This window comes from Calliphora vicina, chromosome 1 (assembly GCF_958450345.1).
Source record: "Calliphora vicina chromosome 1, idCalVici1.1, whole genome shotgun sequence".
NCBI classification, from domain to species: domain Eukaryota; kingdom Metazoa; phylum Arthropoda; class Insecta; order Diptera; family Calliphoridae; genus Calliphora; species Calliphora vicina.
This window is the reverse complement of record NC_088780.1, coordinates 72,415,310-72,430,168: the sequence shown is the minus strand read 5'-3', so window position 1 is coordinate 72,430,168 and position 14,859 is coordinate 72,415,310. Positions and strand designations below refer to the sequence as shown.

At 31.5% G+C, this 14,859-nt stretch overlaps 1 protein-coding gene across 1 annotated transcript; it reads left to right on the top strand.

Annotated features, from left to right (window-relative positions):
* Window positions 1-206: 206 nt before the first annotated feature.
* Window positions 207-869, top strand: LOC135950048 (uncharacterized). The gene has a single exon (XM_065499541.1). The coding sequence runs from the start codon at window positions 207-209 to the stop codon at window positions 867-869; it is 663 nt and encodes a 220-aa protein (XP_065355613.1).
* The last annotated feature ends 13,990 nt before the right edge of the window (window positions 870-14,859 follow it).

The following is a 14,859-nucleotide window of genomic DNA, read 5'->3' as shown; positions in this document are numbered from 1 at the left end:
GCAACGTTCAGAGGAGGCTGCGACAACCAAGAGCCTCTTTGAACGGATGGACGAGGACGCCCTCCTGAATTCCGACCATGAGGACGCCGACGTCACAGTTGTACATATTGAGCATGGTGAAGGTGACTCAAATAAACCTTCACCACTCTAAGGCAGCATCTGCTGCACTGCTCCTCCGAATTGCCAAGAATGGGGAGAAGCTAATCATGGCGCAGGAACCTTGGATCCATCAGGATCGTATCTGTGGACTAAGTTTGAAGGGCTATAAGCTCTACTACGCTAAAGGCGCAGGTAAAATTAGATCCTGTATATTGGCTAAAAGCTCTTTGAATATCATCATTCTGTCTGATTACAGCAATGAAGATACAGTAGCAGTCTCATGGGAAACCAATGAAGGCAGTTTGTTGTGGCTGATTTCCAGCTATATGGCGCACGATTATGGCGAGCATCCGCTAAATGATGCTGTCCGCAGTGCTGCTAATAAGGCGAATGAGTCCAGGATACCTTTAGATATCTGTGCTGACGCTAACTCGCACCACATTATATGGGGTAGCAGTGATACCAATACAAGAGGTCAGAGTCTTTTCAGTTTCATTCTTAATAGTAGTTTGGAAGTAGTAAATAGAGGTTCAGAACCTACCTTCATTGTTTCAAATAGAAGTGAGGTGCTAGACTTTACACTTGTGAGTGCTGAGCACCACAGTATGATTACTAATTGGGCTGTCGCTAGCGACTCCTCCTTTTCAGATCACCAATATATTGACTTCAATATTAGTGTAACGTATAGGAGTGTTAATAACATTATAAATAGGAAGAAGACCAATTGGGAGTTGCAATGTGACGTACTATCACAGATTATGTACAGATAAGACACGGTCATCTAGCGGTCATTTTGTGTACTAAAAATTGTCAAAGTGGCATCACTATTTTAACAGCTTCATTAAAAATAGATAGCAATAGTTGTTAAAATGTATATGGCTATCCCTTTTTTTGATGGTGGTAAATGTTTTTTTTAATTCATTTTTATTAAATAAAATTGGCACAAAAATTGTTAAAGGAGAAAGAATTTGGCGCACAAAATTTTCCCAATTTTGGCGCATTTTTTCATATTTAACATTTTTGCTGACTAATTGATTGGAGAAGGTTCCAATCTGTGAAAAAAAGTGAAAAAAGAAGAAGAAGAAACAGCAAGAAAATGTAAGTAAAAATGTTGTTTTTATTATTGAAATTTTGTAAGAAAATACAAAATTTTTGTATTTTTTCAGGAGTCGTAGGTGTATAATGGGTTGTCCAGAAGGAAGCAGACTCCATATATTTCCGGACGATGCTACAAGGTAAGTTTTTGATTCAATTTTTATAATTTAAAAGCCGGAATGTTGTAAATAGATTTTATATTTTGGGTAAAACAAATTGTCCAAAATATAACGCCTTGTTTATTATTTCCGGCTACAATTCCAATTGGTTACATGACATAGGGTTGTATATCCAATTGGACATCGGTTTATGTGTTATATTTTGTGATTTAGTGTTAAAGTGGTTTTGTGTTAAAGTGTTTAAATAATTTTGTTTTGTGTTAAGTGTGACAAAAATAACTCGGACGGACGGAAAATTACTTTACCAACAGACTTACTGATTCAACCTTTGACCAATACAAATTGTTTTTTGGAATATGTAGTGATTTTGTAATGTGTACGTGACAAAGAATACTCGGACGGACGGAAATTACATTTACCAACAGACTGACTGATTCGTCTTTGACAAATTGAAAGTGTTTTTTAGAATGTGAAAAAGATTACACGGACGGAATATCAACTGACTGACGGATTCACATTTGACCAGTGGAAAGTGTTTTTTGAAATATGACAAAGATTACTTGGACGGACGGAAAGTACATTTACTAACAGACTGATTCACCTTAGAACAATTAAAAGTGTTTTTTGGAATGTAAATGAGACAATATACAGACCTGTCACACATTTTGTTCGGAATGGTTTCAATTCAGTAGTTTTTATTCCGATTAATTTCGTTTTAGGTTCTGTGGCGCATTTACAAGGGGAAACATTAATTTTAAGTTTTTGTAAAAATTTTACCATTAAAATAGTTTATTTTGCTATTTAATGTCAGAATCGAAATTTTTTAGTAATTGTCGTTCTAATGAGATATAAAAGACAAAAATTGGTTAAAAAATGTTAAAGTTAATAAAAATTCCACAGACCATTAACGTTGAGAACACTATAACAAGAAATGTAGGAAAAAAATTAACATATTTTAAGAAATATTAAAATAAAATAATTTTTAACTTTAAAAATTCAGGCAAATCCCGGTATAACGAACGATATGTTGTAAGGCCCATTCGTTAAATTGAAAAATTCGTTATATCGAGATGATTTTTTTTTTTAATTTTGGACAACTTTTTCTATTTTGGAATTTAACTAATCCTATGTCGTTTTGATCCCTAGGTTGGATGAGCGGTGTGACATTAGGAGGCAAGAATATCGTTAAAATTTGTATATCTTTAGTAGTTTTTACTAATTGTTCTTCTGGAGGATGGCTTGGTGTATTTTCCACGATTAATAAAGCCTTCATTGTAAGTGATTTCGATTCTGAAAATGATTCAAAATGTAGAAAATTAAACTCGGACAAACATTTAAAAAAAACAGATTTTGAAGATTCCACTTAATTTGTGTAAAGATAATTTACAGAAAAAACTTAGTCACGATAAAATGTTTGTTTTTATTTTCTTCAAAATACATGTTGAGAATTTTCTTATTCCATATTTCATTCATTCATCTAAATTTTTAGTTTTTCGTTCAATGAAATTCTTCTACGGTTTTCCATATTTAATTCACGTGAATTATAGCGGTTCTAAGCGGAAGAAATCTGATTTTGGATTCCTTAACTTCATGTTAATGTGAACGAATCAGTTTTATTTTGCTTAGAATGCGAACGAAATCTTTCATTCGATATTGTGAAAACAAGCAATTAAAACCACTATAGAAAAAAAGACAGCACCTATTATTAAAGAAAGTAACCATTGAAAACGGTGCTGTAACGACTTATTTTTTATTTTTACATTCATTACTACTTTTGTTTTTATACTTTCTGTTCGTTATATTGAGCGTACAATTTTCGAAATATTCGCTATATAACGTTGTCAATGTTAAAAATTTGGTGGTTTGTTTGATTTTTTTTTTGGTTTTTTCTCATCATTCGTTATATCGAGCATACAATTTTTGAAACGTTCGTTATATAAGGTGGTCAATGTTACGAATTTGACCGTGCGTTAAATCGGATTTTCGTTAAAGTGAGATTCGTTACACCGAGATTTGCCTGTATAAACATTTACTTTTATATGAGTTTTTATCATCGTAGGATACCGTTAACCTATTCGTAGGTATGACTAAAATAATAATTTTTTTAACGGCAGTTTCAAAACTCTATTTTCAAAATTTTAAACATTTTGTTAAACAAATTTTAGAATTTTTTGATCATCACATGGGGATTTATTGACAATATAATAGGGAGTTAAAATGTGAAAAAAGTATGACAATACCACCTATAGTTCTTCCGTACCTGTGATTTAAATTTTGCGATTTTCGAGAAAAACTAATTTTTTGGCCATATTTTGGCGAATGAGCCGAATTTCCTTACCGTTATGATTTTTAAGTAAAAGCTATTCAGAATATTATAGTCCAGGTAATTTTAAATATAGTCTGAAAGTTTTACTAAAATCGGAAAACGTTAACTAAAAATCGTGAAGGTAAAAAGTCAAATTGTTCAATGTTTTCAATTTTTAATGAAACGGTAACGAAATGTTATACATTTTTATGCCGATTTTATTGAAACTTGAGAAAAATATAACGTTTTTGTAATTCTTCATTAAAACATTAATCGATAATTTTTGCCAAAATATAATACTAGAGTAATTTATTTTATTACACATGTTATTGACTTTTTTCTATAATTTCAAATACTTAACTACTGTAATTGAATAAACAATTTAGTCATTGGTTTAATAAAAATAAATAATTGAAAATATCATTTTCGGCCCACAAATGGCCGAATTTTTTAAATTCTGTTTCGCACTTTTCTTGTACTTCTAAACATAGGCAATATGTGTTTCAAATAAAAGGTATTTGGAATACCTTTCCAGCGAGGTATATAACACCCAAGATATTTGTACCCACAATGCACAGTGGATCCGCCCATAGGCCAAAAATAAATAAAACGATGACAAAATATTTAGACAAAATGCATAAAAATTGTCTCTTAGATATCCAATCTTTTAAATGTAAAACCGGTTTTTGCTGGAAATCTAACGGGACTTTTTAAAAATAAAATTAAAAGCATGAGCAAATATTCATTTGCAAAGCGCAGCTGAACGCTGGATTTACAAACGTGCACTTCAAAACGGTCTTGCAATTGCTGTAGTCTACAAAATTAAATTATTTTCAATGAATTTTGAAGTTAAAGGTATTTATTTTATCTTTAGAAAATAATAAAACTAACTTGTGTTGTAATTCTTGTGAAATTAATGTTTTAGTTAACCTATATATTTGTTACTTTTTTGTATAACTTCATTATGTTTACTTAAAGTTTTAGATGTGTTCCCCCAATATTCCCCCGTAGGGTTTTTTTCATTGTATTTATCAGATTCTTAAGATAATAAAAGTGCTGAAGTTAGTTGCGGAAATTTGCGGATGGGCGTGTAATCTTTAATATACTAACTCGCCCCACAGTGGGATGGCTTCATACATTTTTTTTGCAAAAATTATAAGCTGTGGTCGTAGAGCGCTGAAATTTGGCACAGAGAATTATATGGACTAAGTTAAGAAAAAAATGAAATTTTATCAAAATCGTCCACGCCCAACGCCCACTGCCCATACAATCCAAATTGATTTTTTCGCATAAAATTGTTTATATCCAAGCAAAAGTCTAGAAATTTGGTACATACATTTATTGAAACCAAAAAGGAACTCATGCTGAATTTCAATAAAATCGGTCACGCCCACCGCCCACGAAACTCATTCATAGATTAGAATTTTTTGGATATTTCGTTTATTATTCGACAAAAAAATTTTAGTTTTCATCCTGTCCCGAAAACTTCCGAAAACAATTATTTTTTTTAATCGAAACAAGACACTCCCACCTTTAATTTTATTAAAAAAAGAGCTTGGGGGAAAGTGGGGCTACATTTTTTTTCTCCATGGAAAATCAAAAATACAATAATTATTAGAGACTTATAGATTTGGGCATATCTTTTTAACTGTTTATGGTATCCCCATAATTTTTTTTATTGATGTGGTAATGTTATATTTTTCAAATATGTTAAAGGTAAATGGTATATAAACCACTGAATTGCGTGAAAATATAAGTAAATTTTAGCTTAACACCCTTGCAAGGACTTTACTAGCATGGACTTTTTTAAAAATAAAATAAATTTTTTCTTAAAACTATAAGTGTACATTTCATCTTTAAACATTTCTCTACAAAACTGCATCATTTGATTGTTGAAATTAAGTGTTTGAAAAATTGACTTTTTGACACCAAAATACCTCTGTGCGCCGTCTTATTTTTGCATCGGTACATAAAAATCTGATCCATGGAGCTGAGGTAAGCAAGCATGTAGTAGTGTCAATAGGTGAATTGTCGGAGGAAGATGCTGAAGCGAAAAATAAGCATATAAAACAGTTTAGATTGCAACATACCCGAAAAATATCGCGCATATAACTTTGTATAACTTTTTAATTTAGTTTTTTTTTCAGTGTATAATTCAAATGAATTAAAATGGAATAAAAATTAACTAAAATTGTTTAAAACAAACGAATTTTCATACTGAAATATTTTATTTCAAAAATTCATAAAACAAATCTAAAAGCCAATTAACCCTTGAAAAATCAAAGGGCTACTGTGGCTACATTTGTTAATATTTTTTCTAAAAAATTTGCGGACTTTGAAGACCCTACCTTTTTTAGTTTTGAAGATATTGATTATTGACCGCTTGTTCATATAAGGGAAACCACTGTGCAATGGGCCAATTTAAAAAAAAATAAATTTTAACTTGATTTTTTTTTCTAAATTACTTACAAGTATGATTGCTATATCAATACATCAGTTATAGTCCTAGTTCTGTTGGTATTGAAAATCGTAAAAATCGGCCCACAAATGGCCAGATATACCGGGAATATCTCAATTTTTTTAAATTCTGTTTCGCACTTTTCTTGTGCTTCTGAACATAGGCAATATGGGTTTCAAATAAAAGGTATTTGAAAGACCTTTCCAGCGAGGTATGTAACACCCAAGAAATTTGGACCCACAATGGGCCAATATATCAATACATCAGTTATGGTCCTAGTTCGGTTGCTATTGAAAATCGTAAGAATCGGCCCACAAATGGCCGAGATATAAGGGAAAAATCGGGATTATCTCGAATTTTGAAAATTCTGTTTCGCACTTTTCTTGTGCTTCTGAACATAGGCAATATGGGTTTCAAATAAAAGGTATTTGGAAGACCTTTCCAGCGAGGTATATAACACCCATGAAATTTGGACTCACAATGGGCCAATTTCTGTTAACCTCATTTTTGAACAATAAAATGATTCTTTATTATAAAAATGTTTATTTTAAAGTATATTTTTTGAATAAAAATCTTGATTATTAATTAAATTATTTTCTATTATGTTATAGCTTTTTTGGGATATAATGCTTTTGCTAAATTTATGTTTTTTAACGCTTACTAAATAAATGCTTTTTATTTTTATTTAATAATTTTAGACGTGCCGAATGGCTTCGCATATTAGGTGTGAAGTCATCGGTTAAACGCTTGTATGTATGCAGTCGGCATTTTTCAGAGGAATTCCTTTTTGGCAACAAGACATCCAAATTTGCTGTTCCAAAAAATGAAAGTGCTGAACTAAATGCAAATTTAATAAATACTAGTGAAATTCCGGGCTCAAGTTTAACAAATACAACTCCAGTTCCAATCTTGAAACAGACACTTCAGGAAAATAGTGTAGAAGTGCAAGGTACTTTAGCTGACAATGACATACATATGACAGATTATGCGACTCAAAGTAGCGTAGGTAGTGACATTATAGAGGACATTGTAACTTCAAACTGTGAGGGCCAAGAAAAGGACATAGGCGACATAGATTTTGGTGAGGGTGACATAAATACTAATAATTCTGGTCATTCATTTAGTAAAACGAACATTGCATCCAAATTAAGGACATTACAAACTGCACTTGACAAATATCGTTGACAATATTTAGCAGAAAGACGTTATAAGTCTAAATTAAGAGCAGAAAATGCCAGGTTATCTAAGCAGTTAGATAAATATAAGGAGAAAGTTGAAAAATTGGAGTTGAAGAAAAAAAACGATATTTCATCAAAAGTTTCAAATTCGTTATCGGTTTGCATTGAAAATAGTTTAATTAACGACAATCGGGAAGCCAAAAATCGTCGATATAGTGTCGGTTTAAAATTAATTGCGTTAGCAGTTTATTTTCTCTCTCCTCTTGTCTACCGGTATTTGATTACATTTCCAATTTTGTAAATTTTTCCAAATTTGTAGGTGTTAGTCAACAGAAGCCATATTTTGAGGTAAACAACCAAAAGATTTTCTTCATGCATGATACTCCTCATCTTTTAAAAAGTGCCCGAAATTGTTTACTAAATTTAGATCATAAAGTTTTGTTGATAGCAAAGTAGTTTCATGGAAAGATCTTATTCATTTTCATAATATAGATTCCAATTCAATAAAATGTGCTCCTAAGCTAAGTACGGAACACGTTCATCCCAATAATTTTCAACGAATGAGAGTAGACTTAGCAGCTCAAGTTTTAAGCCATACCATTGCTATAGGAATGCGAGCTCTTCATGCTTCAGGGAAACTAGATTCTTCGAGATCATCAACATTTTTAAATATGGCAGAATATGCAGAATTTTTTAATAATCTTTTTGACATTTTCAATATTCGGGCAAATAGCAAACTTTTCAATTGTTCTGAGGAACAACTAGAACTTCTTAGACAGGCTTCGAAAAAACTCTAAACTTTGCAGATTTATGATGAAAAGGGTATTGATATAACTAATGGTTTCAAATTTAAAAATGGATGGCTTTTAAATATTTCGGCTTTGAAAAGTCTTTGGACTTATCTAAATCAAGAAGGCTTTCAGGGACTTAAAACGCGGAGACTCACACAGGATCATTTAGAGCATTTCTTTGGCCAAATTAGAAAGGGATCAGGCAATTCCGTAAGAATTACTCCTCGAAATTTCTGTAGCTCATTCCAGAAGAGGTGGGGCCTAAATTATGTTAACGTAGTAGTAAACGGAAACTGTGAAAGTATATCCTCAGACGATAAAATTTTAGACTTTTCTATCGTAGACCTTGCTTACGGCCTAGATCCCAACAACACACAGTGGGATGATTTCCATTCTCTACCGAGCCCTTGCCCATCTATTAGAGAGTCGGACGTCCATGACTATAGTATAGATAGAGAAGAAAGTCTTTTTCTTGAAAGAAGTGCATTTGTTTATGTTTGTGGTTATTTTTATTACAAACTTCATAAAATACATTTATGTGACTTTCCCCTTCCAAATTTTGACAACGATGTTGAAATTCCAATAGATTATTATTTTACATACGCAAAACAGTTTGACAAATGCCATTTAGTAAAACCCCCTCAGGGCTTTGTAGATTATTGTACAGTATTAGAGAGTAAATTTCTTGAGTTATTTAATCAAAATTGTCATAGATATGGCATACGGCAAATCATTTTCGACGAACTTTTTGAAGTAGAACCTTACCTTTGTTGTGACAAAATTAAACACGAAGACGTTTTGAACTTGTTTATTAGAATTAGAATTTATTTCATAATTAGATTTTTCAATTCAAAGATGAAAGAACCCAATTTCAAACAAAAATTTCTGTGTGTCTCAAATAGGTAAAATCTCTAAATGATCCTACATATGAAATGTGTATCATCATTTCATAAATATTTTAATTTAATTTTTGAAATAATTCTTTTAATTGCTTTAAAATCCGTTTCTAATTAAAATAATATGAATAACCACAGCTTTAGTTCAGTACTTATCATTTCATATTTATTATTTTTATGTAACTTCATTTTGTATATAATCATTTGTCTTTAATCATTATTCTATATTAATTTAATTTGTTTGTAAATTTACTAACATGAAAACACTAACAAAACATAACATATGTACCTTAAGGTGGACCTTATTTTTTTATTTTCGATTTTCCGAAGGGCAGTTTTGTGTGAGGTTAGGATAAAAAAAAATCTGAAAAAAATTTGAGCTCGATCGGTTAAAAATTGGCGTGCCGCACGAGGGTCAAAGTTCGTGAGAACGAAATTATGGGTAAATGGATAGAAAAAGGTGCATAACTACTCAGGAGTCACCCGTAGGTAGGTAAAATGTATGAGCAACTCCCATTATTTTCGTACCCTCAATATTTTTCTAGAACAAATATACCCCCTATCACCAACCGTTCAGGGGGTCCCCATACAAAACAACTGAATTTTCACGAAAATTTTCCAATATAGAAAAAAAATATGTATATACAATTACTATTACAATAAAATAAATTAGTTTATTGATGTTATTTATGAATAATTATGTTATGCTATATTAAATTTCTTTTTTCAAAACTCGGATATTTTTTGCGACAATCACCGACAACTTAAATCAAATATTGCTTTTCCTCTTCGTTCCTGCACAATATTTTATTGTATGGTGTCGTTTACTACGTGAATTTTTTCAACAATTTTTAGTGCTTGCTGATAATCTTCGCGCTGTGGCCACGTTTTCGGCGGATATCGTATAAATTCATGCGGCAAGTTGAAGAGTAGAAAAAAGTTTATAGTTTTCACAGTTACGAAAGCGCTCAAGTCATTCGACAAAAATTGCTCAGTTACTTCTGCAAAATTAACCGCAATTTTTTTCATGCTTCGGATAGGTCCTTCATCATCTTCATCCCAATCATCATCTTCTTCTCCAGTTTCTTCATCAGTTTCTTCATCTTTTTCAAGTTGAACTTCCTTGTCTTTTTCTTCAAGGATTTCTTTTCCATCATATATGCACATAATTGCCAACATTTTTCGTTTTATGTCACACGAAACATCTGAATCAAAGTAGGCGAGAGCTATAGCCTCCTCCGCCAGATACCACAAATGTCTGATAAACTTTGTTACCATTACTTTTGACAAATTCTTATCCAAGTCTGCATATGAGTGAAGTGCTTTCAAAAAGTTGAAGTCCTGATTGGGCGCTTTGACAGCTTCAGTACAGCGATACCAGACTTTCACGTTCAGACGAACAATAAACACACAGACATCTCGAATTCCATCCAATTGTGACTTTGCCAGTTTAAATTGGTCTCTGAACATAAATATTTTCAGTGAATAAATTGCTTTAGACATCCATCGTGCGTGGTGAATAGGTATGAGTTCATTAAACTTATATTCGCCAAAATCGCCTCCAAGGAATAAAACAACCAGTTCCAATAGTTCCTTATAGTCGTTACGACGTTGTCTTTTCTGTAGTTGGACCATGCAAAAAGTAATGATGTCATCTGGAGCGAATGCATTCTGATTGATTTTTTCCCAATTCTGCTGGAAACGGCGAAACCGAGAAACATCTGGAGCAAAAGTTTTTCCAATTTTTTCTTCGAACACTGCTCTTAGCACCAATTCATATATGTGATGTCTACATGGAAGATGCATCAAATCTCTCTCTAATAACTGTTCAAGTAAAACTGCAGCTCCTGCAAATTCACCGGTGTTTGATGATGTCGTGTCAAAAGACATGGCTTGAACTCGTTTCGAAAGGTTCCATTCTACCAGTAGTTGATAAACGGCCGCTGCAATATTTTTGCCTTTTCCACAATCTAGTTTTGGAACGCCTATTATTTGTTCGATTTTGCCATTAGTTACAATAACCGGAAGGCGATCAATCTTATTCATTCCTGTAATGTCTTCCAGTATTTTGCCATCCCAGTGCACTACAAAAAATGCTGTTGCCTTCAACTGTAATGGAATAAAATATTTATATTAGTATTGAAATTAAATTGGTATAAGAAAAGTAACCTTACATGTAAGTTCTCCTTTACAAAATCAGCGATTTTTTGTCGATTTGCAGTACGGTATCTTCGAATTGACGAGCGATTTAATACCAAATTTGATACGTTGTGACCAAGTCCTTCAGCTACTGCAGCCATTAAATGCATTGCATTTCGGTCAGATATCATGCATTTATCCAAAGCAGAAACGATCCGTTCATTGATAAATAACTGTGTTCCTCTTTTAACAACTTCCGAAGCCGACGTCCACTTCCAATTCCATTCCACCAGCGCCAACATTGCCTGACGATTCGGTAGATGATGTGAATTGCACTGTACCCATTGCTAAGGTATTAATTTTAGTAGTTGCTCGTAATCGCCGTTCATCTGCCTCTTCTCGTTCCAATTTTCGTTTTTCAGTGCCTACAAGAGCCATGTCAATGCCAATCATGCTGCCTGTGCGGCCTTTTTTCCTCTGTGCAAGCAAAAACTTTTTATCCTCCTCTATTTTAATCGTGGTGAGTGCATTAACATGAGCAATATCGAGGAGATCGTCTAATTCTTCGACAAACTTATCCTCTTTTACTTTATGCGACGTTCCTCCTCTTGTTGAGCTCTTGTTCAATTTCCTCCACTTCTGGTACAGCTTCTCAATTTGCTTTATGACCGAAGACTTGTCTCGGGTCGGAATTCGTGCTTTATTCCAGAAAAGGAGCACTTCGTTTGCAGCCATTGTTGTACTTTTTCGCACTTCCAATTTTAGTGTACGAGTGTGAAAAAAAATACATCAAGAACTTCTTTTTTAGACGGCAATTTTGATCCCAACAGCTGCGGAATAACATATTCAATCAAATAAATGTTATGCTGTTGCGATCTCAAATTAATTTTTGTCGTTGATGATGCCATTGCAATTCAAATGCGAACCTGTTCTATTGAAAAATTTAGTTTTTAGGTTTTAGTTTTAATTGTTTTATTTCTTTGTACTCACTTTTTCCAGAACTACTGTTAGTTTTAATTTAAATGAAGAATTATTCACTTTCACAGCTCATAAATTTACTTTAAAATTACAGTTATTTTTTAATTTTTTGTCACAGTTTGTATGTTTTATTTATAAAAGTCATAGAACAACTAAAAGGTCAATACTTTTATGTACATAAAATAAGGTGTATATTTTAAAAAATGTTATGCAAATGTTTCTCAATGAATTTAGGTAAGTTTTTAAAATTCATTGAATATATTTTTACCTATATATAATCTTCGTAAAAAACCAATAAAAATATAACTGAAATTTAGATTTATATATCAGGTCGAAATAAAAAACACGAAAGTACATCAATGGGTTTTTCAATGTTGTTTGGAAAATTTGACAATATTTAGTAATATTACCTGTTATATTATTACTTAAAAATTAATACGTGGAATATAAGCCATAAAACAAAAATAATTTTCATGGAATTAAAAATGTAATGTTTTTAAAAATTTTAAATATTACCTGTCTTAGGTACAACCGCTCATTATTAAAGGGGCATTTTATGATTACATTGCTAAATAAAATAAAACTCAATGAACAAGCCAATTGGTCTATTCACTTTTTTGCGTTCTTTGACAATAGAAATGGGTGTTTAATTAATGTTAGTAAAATGTGAAGAGTAATTCACGAAATGAAGTTTAGATATTTATACTTTGTGTAATTCCATTAATTTTTAATTTGGAAAATTTTCGTGAAAATTCAGTTTTTTTGTATGGGGACCCCCTGAACGGTTGGAGATAGGGGGTATGTTTGTTCTAGAAAAATATTGGGGATACGAAAATAATGGGGGTTGCTCATACATTTTACCTACCTAGGGGTGACTCCTGAGTAGTTATGCACCTTTTTCTATCCATTTACCACCAATTTCGTTCTCACGAACTTTGACCCCCGTGCGGCACGCCAATTTTTAACCGATCGAGCTGACATTTTTTTCAGATGTTTTTTTATCCTAACCTCACACAAAACTGCCCTTCGTTTTTGAAACAGATGAGTTTTAAATTTTTTCATACATTGGGGGTCCACCTTAAATTACCTGATATTTATGTTAAAAAATTTTAATTAATTTGGTATAATTAAGGTAATAATTAAGTACTTAAACACATTAAACATCACAATAGACACATAAACCACCATCATATCACACGCTACACATTCACTTTTGTTTTGTAAAAATTTATATTGTTTTGTAATAAAATTAAAATTTTACTGAATTTTTTAAGTTAATTTCATTTAATTTAAATAACTTGTTAAAATTTATCAAAATTCAATGTTTAATATTTTTATAGCACATGTTATTGTTTATACATATTTCTATTTATAACAATTAGTTTAAAAAATAATTGTAGTATGGCATCAAGGATTACGTGGTACAGTCGAATGTGTCTAAAATTAACTTTGTTTCCAATGAACTAAAAGGTTTTGTTATTCGAGTTCTCTTTAGCCTTGTTCTACTACAAATAAATAATGTATATAAGTTCAATTCGATAATGTTTTCGATTTACACATTGTTGAAGTGAACGTATATATATTTTTATTACTACCAAAATCCAGGAATAAGTGAAGCGAATATAAAATACTTTTGTATTTAGAGCTTCTCCTTACTCAGGACCATCATGCGTGGTGAAGAGCAACAACCTACTAGAGGTGATGCTGTTTAAAACAAAACATGATGGATCTAGACCAGATAAGGTCGAAAATAAATCACATACATTGCTTAGAAAATAAAATTTAAAAAACCAATTATTAATTATTTATTTTGTAAGTTTTTTATTAAAAATATGTATATTAAGGTAAATATACAAAAATTTCATATACAAATATTACTTACATAAATACATATATTTATAAAGTAAACTTGTTTATTTTAATATAGGTAACATGCCCGGTCCTTGATGATTCCCGGAAGATTTGGTCCATTTCTTGCTGTTTCCAAAGGCCAGTATCCTTGACCATTTAATAACATATTGTGCTATTTGAAAACCTAAAAAAAACATAAAATTATTAAAATTTTCAAAAAATTTTTTGTTATTTATCTTTTCAGCTAGTTGAAGATACTTACCATTGATTCCCGGAAGATTGGCTCCATTTCTTGCTGTTTCCAAAGGTCAGTATCCTTGACCATTCAATAACATATTGTGTGAATTTGAAAACCTAAAAAAACATAAAATTATTAAAATTTTCAAAAAATTGTTTGTTATTTATCTTTTCCGCTAGTTGAAGATACTTACCATTGATTCCCGGAAGATTTGGTCCATTTCTTGCTGTTTTCAAAGGTCAGTATCCTTGTCCATTCAACAAAATATTGTGCAATTTGAAAACCTAAAAAAAAACATAAAATTATTAAAATTTTCAAAAAAATTGTTTGTTATTTATCTTTTCAGCTAGTTGAAGATACTTACCATTGATTCCCGGAAGATTTGGTCCATTTCTTGCTGTTTCCAAAGGTCAGTATCCTTGACCATTCAATAACATATTGTGTGAATTTGAAAACCTAAAAAAAACATAAAATTATTAAAATTTTCAAATTTTTTTTGTTATTTATCTTTTCAGCTAGTTGAAGATACTTACCATTGATTCTCGGAATATTTGGTCAATTTCTTGCTGTTTCCAAAGGTCAGTATCTTTGACCATTCAATAACATATTGTGTGAATTTGAAAACCTAAAAAAAAACATAAAATTTTCAAATTTTCCAAAAATTGTTTGTTATTTATCTTTTCATCTAGTTGAAGATACTTACCATTGATTC

What these genes read in the sequence shown, in the direction of transcription:
- LOC135950048 (XM_065499541.1), top strand. Translation starts at nt 207, where the DNA reads ATGGCGCAGGAACCTTGGATCCATCAGGATCGTATCTGTGGACTAAGT.